At 42.0% G+C, this 7,390-nt stretch overlaps 1 protein-coding gene across 2 annotated transcripts in view; it reads left to right on the top strand.

Moving 5' to 3' along the window:
* The window catches only part of LOC141337254 (receptor tyrosine-protein kinase erbB-4), a 207,576-nt gene that overhangs the window by 175,389 nt on the left and 24,797 nt on the right, over positions 1-7,390 (top strand). For both annotated transcript variants that reach the window (XM_073843037.1, XM_073843036.1), the window contains exons 17-20: positions 1,532-1,664; positions 3,726-3,848; positions 3,965-4,063; positions 7,169-7,354. In XM_073843037.1, coding sequence (XP_073699138.1) covers positions 1,532-1,664; positions 3,726-3,848; positions 3,965-4,063; positions 7,169-7,354 — 541 coding nt within the window. The remainder of the gene's footprint in view (positions 1-1,531; positions 1,665-3,725; positions 3,849-3,964; positions 4,064-7,168; positions 7,355-7,390) is intronic.

The following is a 7,390-nucleotide window of genomic DNA, read 5'->3' as shown; positions in this document are numbered from 1 at the left end:
GCGGTCACCGCCGCGTCCGGAACAGAGGGCGCGGTCACCGCCGCGTCCGGAACAGAGAGCGCGGTCACCGCCGCGTCCGGAACAGAGAGCGCGGTCACCGCCGCGTCCGGAACAGAGAGCGCGGTCACCGCCGCGTCCGGAACAGAGAGCGCGGTCACCGCCGCGTCCGGAACAGAGAGCGCGGTCCCCGCCGCGTCCGGAACAGAGAGCGCGGTCACCGCCGCGTCCGGAACAGAGAGCGCGGTCACCGCCGCGTCAGGAACAGAGAGCGCGGTCACCGCCGCGTCAGGAACAGAGAGCGCGGTCACCGCCGCGTCCGGAACAGAGAGCGCGGTCACCGCCGCGTCCGGAACAGAGAGCGCGGTCACCGCCGCGTCAGGAACAGAGAGCGCGGTCACCGCCGCGTCAGGAACAGAGAGCGCGGTCACCGCCGCGTCCGGAACAGAGAGCGCGGTCACCGCCGCGTCCGGAACAGAGAGCGCGGTCACCGCCGCGTCCGGAACAGAGAGCGCGGTCCCCACCGCGTCCGGAACAGAGAGCGCGGTCTCCGCCGCCGTCTCGGGAACATTAACAGCGGACGCCGCCACATCAGGAACAGGAATAGCGATCGCCTACCGCTTCGGGGACCGAGATAGTGGACGCCGCCACCTTCCCGCGAAACAGCTTCTCTATCCCCGCCGCAAAGCAGGGGCGCTTCCGCGCAGCCTCGGCGCTACGGGCATCCATCGCCGCCAGGCAGGCGTAGATGCATTCAAAACGAGCAGCTGACGCCGCCTCGAAGGACATCCCCGCCGTCTCGGGAACAGAACGGGGGGACGCCGCCTCCTTGAAAAAAAAATTCCTCCCCGCTGGACCCATTTTTGCTGGCTGCATTCTGTCACGTACGAGGAATGAGGTCAGGGTCCAAGATGCAGGGAAGAAATAAATTTAATAATAAACACAAAATAAACAAACGAGCAAACAAACCAAAAGGCCAACACGGCACAACACGACTATAATCAAAGATCAAAAATAAACAGAACTGAAGCACAATCTAGAGCCAGATCAAAACATAGAGAAACACACACACACACAAAGACAAATCCAACACGTACATCCAACAACGGTGATCTAGAAGAACAATCTGACGGGGAAGAGGAGATCTGGGTGAGTATAAATAGCCGTGGGGAAATGCATGACACCTGGTGCGGGACTGATTGGCAGAACAGCTGTGGATGTGATGAGTGCTGATGACAAGGACAGGTGATAACAATTAGGAAGTGCAGTGCAGGGAACAGCGACCTCAGGTGGCTGAGGGAAACCCCACAGCCCAGATCATGACAGAATGGTCATGGGCGGGGCTTGAGCAATATGACATCACAATGCTCAGAAATTCAAATCGGCTTGATAATTGACATTGTTTAGGATTTTAGGATTTTGAATGGATGGATTTTTATCATTGCAGGGTGTTAAGTCACATTTATATGCAAACATCATGTAAAAGTGAACTTTGCATCCGATGTCCCCTTTAAATCCTTGCATTTTTCTCCAGAACTCCTCTGATTGCTGCTGGGGTGATTGGGGGGATGTTTGTGGTCGTAATCGTGGCCCTCGGATTTGCTATCTTTTTCCGAAGGAAGAGCATCAAGAAGAAAAGAGCTTTACGCCGTTTCCTAGAAACAGAGGTGAGAGCTAAAAATCAGGACAATTTTTTTAATGATTTTGAATAATTTGGACACGGTGAATTAATTTGAAAAACATTTAGTCTCAGGAGACATGCAGAGAGAGAGAGAAAAAAATAAAATCAGACAGAAAGCCTGGCCAGTGAAATTGGTGTGGTGGTGCACGGATGGGTCTGTGCGGTCTATAGCCAGTCTCAATTTTCCATTTGAAAGTGCCTCTCTCACTTCAATGGCAGGAAACCTCAAATGGAATAATGGAGATCATTTTCAGATCCTTAAATGGAAACTTATGAAAGTACTTCAAAATGTTCTGCAGCCTGTATGTGTGCGAGTGTGTGCATTTGATATAAAGTTTAAGTCAATATTTTGGAATCTGCAGTTGTGTTAGGTGTTAAGGAGTGTAGAGCACCATATTGATCTATTGTTTCAGTATCTACTTCTTGCAGATAAATCCAGTGTTGCAGGTTTTTTTGTTTTTGTTTTTTTCTTTTGAAAGGCAACAGTATATATACACAATAATATCAAGATACAGAGTAGATTATATAGAAATTAGGTCTGTAGCACCCATTGAGCATTTTACTTGAAGGCACAATATGTAATTTTCTTATTCAAAACAAAGGAGTTGTAGTTAAAACAACAGAGTTGTAGTTTTCATCCCCACAGCCAATGCAATCCGATGGGAAACGGTCAAAAATCATGTTCATAGATAAGCTAATGTATTAAAGATGTATTAACGTCATTGTAGTATGAAGCAGGGTATGACTAAATGTCGTGAAAGCGAAACGAGGAAGCTGGAGCAATTGCTAATGAGAGACAAGCGCAACACATTTAAACATTCTTTGAAACATTTGGGATAATGTAAGTACACAAGTCAACAAAATATATAACACTGTTCTAGTGGTTTTTTTATATTTTAATCCAAAAATCTTACAGTACATATTGTGCCTTTAAGTTATGGTTTTCTAGAGGTCAGTGTGTCTGTGCAATTAGTAGAGGGGGAAAAAACTCATCAGAACAATCAGAAATGAATGAGAACTTAGGAGATGAAAGGTTAACTTAAAAAAAAAAAGACAAACTTAAGACATACTTTGAAGTTGGCTTGAGAAAGCCAGACCAGAGAGTTTTTAAAAGTTTTAAAAAGTTACAAACTGCTAACCTTTAGTTTGAGTTTAAATTTGAATTTTGAATTTTTGAACATTCCATTATTGTAGGTCTGTAGAATTTTTATGATTTTAAAACTTCTGAGAGTTTAAATTTGAATTTTGACAGTTGGAGCTTAAATAGTCTTTGCTCATCTGAACATTATGTCGGTGTAAGTCTATGAGATTTGGGATTTTTGAACTTCAGTTTTATGAAATCCGTAAGTCTGATCGGTTAGAAAAGATATAACACACTTAGAGGGCTGAAATCTGGAAAAGTAGCAATCTAATATTGGAGGTTCAGAGCGTGCATGTGGGAATATTTGGATGTTTTAGCTCACGTAGATAATAAGGTTCAAGACAATGAAAAGCCTTGAAGGTTAAAAGAATTATTTTGAACTGAATACATGATGAGATGGGCAACCACCGAGGAGTGATATGAACAGCGCTTTGTAATTGTGAAAACTTTATCAGCTAAAATGTGCATGTTTTTTTAAAGGTATTTTCATATGGATTTAGTGGCAAAGCAAATCAAAAGAAAGAATGCAACTGCAAATAAGGGAAAATGTGGACATTGTCAAGACATTGTGGTTTTAAATAGTTTCAATACAGATGTCTAGTATGTGGCTCTAAATTCTCTGTTAAAGGCATATGAACTTAGAACTTGGTTTGGGATTATAACCAATTCCATTAACCTCTTGACAAGTGTAAAGATCAGCTGGGAAATGGTGAGTCAAGCTAAATAACGTCACTGAAAGAAACTCTGTATAAACACAGGCTTAACTGGAGAAGAAAGGAAGGAATCAGACTGAACATGAGTCCATTATAGTGCTAACCTGTGACAGCGGATCAAACTAAAGTAGACATTGTAGTTGATTTGTGATTATGTTGAGTGATTTAAGTGTTGATTATGTCTTTGGAGCAGCTGGTGGAGCCTTTAACGCCAAGCGGCACGGCACCCAACCAGGCGCAGTTACGTATACTGAAAGAGACAGAGCTTAAGAGGGTCAAGATTCTGGGAACAGGAGCCTTTGGTACTGTTTACAAGGTACTGCATTCACGTTTATGATTTGTGTGTTTATTTGAGTTTTATGTGTTTCCTCAACAATATTTTTTATTACAATTTAACATGTAATTGACTTCCGCTACCAACTTCTTTATAAGGGAATCTGGGTTCCAGAAGGAGAAACAGTGAAGATTCCAGTGGCCATAAAGATACTCAATGAAAGCACAGGACCAAAAGCCAATGTGGAGTTTATGGATGTGAGTAATTTACAATTAAACCTTACTTTACTTTCCACCATCATTTGAATAATAAGAATGCAAGAGAATGGATTTACTGAGAATGTCCATTTCACCAACAGTACAAATCAAATAACCGACACAATAATTTCTGGGGTTGAGAAAGAACAGCCATAGTGGAAAAGTTTTGTTTTGTTTTGCTGTCCTTTTTGTTTAATTTAACCAATGCTTACTGAATAAATGTGAAAAATACAAAAAAAATATAGCTGCAAGCAGCGATTATTGGGCTTTCTTATTGTAACCATCTAAAGCAATGATTTTAAAAACTTTTTGGCAAAGCCAGGTAATTTACCATAGAAATATGATTTTTTTAACATTTATTATTGTTATATCGCCACCTATGGTCCAATCTCTGTAAAAATGTGCATGCTTGTTTAGAATCACCCTTTGCATGTGCTCACATAGTTTCTATATTATATTTGGGTATATTTGGACACGCTCCTTTTCTAAACAACCCCGTAACAGCTACCAAAAAGGGTAGTTAAACTTTTTTCTTTTTTTGATAATTATTGATTTAGAAAGTCTGGAGAATCATGCTGTAGTGCTTATATTGAGGTTGAGTGAAAAACCTAGGACTAGCTTGCAAAAGTATGTTTTTTTACATAATCAAAACAATTTGATTGACAGCAGTGGTTCTTGAGGCACGTGAAACCATAGATGTAAATACGTAGATGCCTCATTAGCGACTGTTTCTATGGGCCGCTATATGTAAGCCGTCCGCCATATTGTAATGGTCAACAACCGTTCCAACATGGTGTACACGTCTATGTGCTTGGAGCAGATGAATGGGGTATCTATATCTATATATATATATATATATATGCGTGAAACACCACTTGATTACAGGGGTGTAAAACTTGTTAGCTCCCACCTAGTGGCCAATTTCTTTCAGCATTCTTACAGACCTCTAGGCACCTGAATCTTTCCGACCGACCTTCGTTAACCTTGTCTAGTAGGTGCTCAAAATTCATTGGCAAATAACGGGCATGTTTTTTGAGATACGAGAATGTCCTTATAGACAGTTGTGGCACTTTGGACAAAAACACCACTTTTCAAGTATATCGGACTAACGTGTGCATAGTTTTAGCCGTTTTAATGGGGGGGTTTTTCATGGTATAGCACCACCCAGTGGCATTTTAGTAAAACCAGTTCTGCCCCTTATGATTAAAGGGATAGTTCACCCAAAAATGTTTATCTGCTTACCCCCAGGGCATCCAAGATGTAGGTGATGTAGATTTTTAACGAAAACCGGTGCAGTCTGTCAGACAAATAATGGAACTGGATGGGCACCAGACCTTTAAAAGTAAACAAAAACATGCACAGACAAATCCAAATTAAACCCTGCGGCTCGTGACATTGATGTCCTAAGACACGAAACGATAGTTTTTTGCAAGAAATTGAACAGTATTTATATCATTTTTTTACCTTTGATACACAGCCACGTCCATCTGTCCTGAGCACAAGTTTAGCATCCGGCTCGTTATGTGTACGTGCTCTGGCGTAGCATACGCAAACACCGGAAGGGATCTGTTGCATGTAAACAACACTCATTGTTTACACAGTGCACAGAGATTGTGGGTATAGCGGCTATTCAAAATGGTAATTACTTATCCTGATTGTTCAAACCGATTTAAAGCTAAAAGATTACGTTTGCTTGCACAAACTCATCCGGGACTTTTCATCGATTTCCCCTTCCGCCGTTTGCTTATACTACGCCAGAGCGCGTACACCTGTAACAAACCGGATGAAAAGCTTGTGCTCAGGACAGATGGACGTGGCTGTGTATCAAAGGTAAAAAATGATATAAATACTGTTCAGTTTCTCGCAAAAAACGATCGTTTCGTGTCTTAGGACGTCAATGTATCGTCACGAGCCGCAGGGTGTAATTTGTATTTGTCTGTGCATGTTTTTGTTTACTTTTAAAGGTTTGGTGCCCATCCAGTTCCATTATTTGTCTGACAGACTGCACCGGTTTTCGTTAAAAATCTTCGTTTGTGTTCTGCTGAGGAAACTAAGTCACCTACATCTTGGATGCCCTGGGGGTAAGCAGATAAACATCAAATTTAATTTTTGGGTGAACTATCCCTTTAACCTTGTCTAATAGGTGCTCAAAATTCATTGGCCGCTGGCAGAAATATTTTTTGAGATACGAGAATATCCTCATAGTCCTATATGTCCTCATTGTGGCACTTTGGACAAAAACACCAATTTTTTAAGTTTATCAGACTAATGTGTGCATAGTTTTAGCCGTTTTTATGGGGGGGTTTTTACTGGTATAGCACCACCAAGTGGCATTTTAGTAAAAGCAGTTCTGTCCCTTATGGTTAACCTTGTCTAATAGGTGCTCAAAATTCATTGGCCAATGGCGGGCATGTTTTTTGAGATACGAGAATGTCCTCATAGATGCTTGTGGCACTTTGGACAAAAACACCAATTTTTTTGCACTTGGATGAGTTATGAATGGGTCACCATACTTGACAACACGTCACGACTTTTTCATACTTTTGATCGCTGTAGCGCTACCGCCAGGCTGATTGGGTTGAGCTTTGGTGACGTTGTAGACAATGTGAGTACTACCATCCCTTCAAGTTTCAGGTATCTACGACTTATGGTTTGGTCTGCCCGATCAGTTTTAAGTAGAGAATGCTGATCCTTGGCCATTCTAACAATTACGATAGGGTCACAGCGCTACGCGCTTGAACCCCTAAATATAAACATTAAAAAGTATATATATATACTGACCCTAAACTGCTGTACAGAGTAACTGTACACTCTTTCTTTGTTGTATATTGCTTAAAATAAAGTAGAGACTAAAGGCGAACATTTTAAATTAAACTTGTGACCTTTAAGCTGTCTTCTCTTGGTATGTTTTGTGATCTGCCAGTGTGCGCTAAGTAATGTTTCTCAGTTTCTAATAATGGTTTCTATTTGGTTTCCCAGTATGTATTGTATTGTAAGATACTTAGCAATAAACCCTAGTTTGGCTCCAACCCTAGTTTGCATACTGTATGTCCAGGGTGTTGATGAAAACAGCACATTTACAGTGTTTCTGTTTTTGTCTTCTAGGAGGCACTGATCATGGCCAGCATGGAGCATCCTCATCTAGTGCGTCTATTGGGGGTCTGCTTGAGCCCTACTATTCAGCTGGTAACTCAGCTCATGCCCCACGGCTGCCTGCTGGACTATGTACATGAACACCAGGAGAACATCGGCTCCCAGCTGCTGCTCAACTGGTGCGTGCAGATCGCAAAGGTAAGAGTTCCCATGAACGAATGTGATTTTGTGTTG

The sequence above is a fragment of the Garra rufa genome, chromosome 6, assembly GCF_049309525.1.
Source record: "Garra rufa chromosome 6, GarRuf1.0, whole genome shotgun sequence".
NCBI lineage: Eukaryota > Metazoa > Chordata > Actinopteri > Cypriniformes > Cyprinidae > Garra > Garra rufa.
The sequence above is the reverse complement of the archived record's forward strand: the minus strand, read 5'-3'. Positions and strand labels throughout refer to the sequence as shown.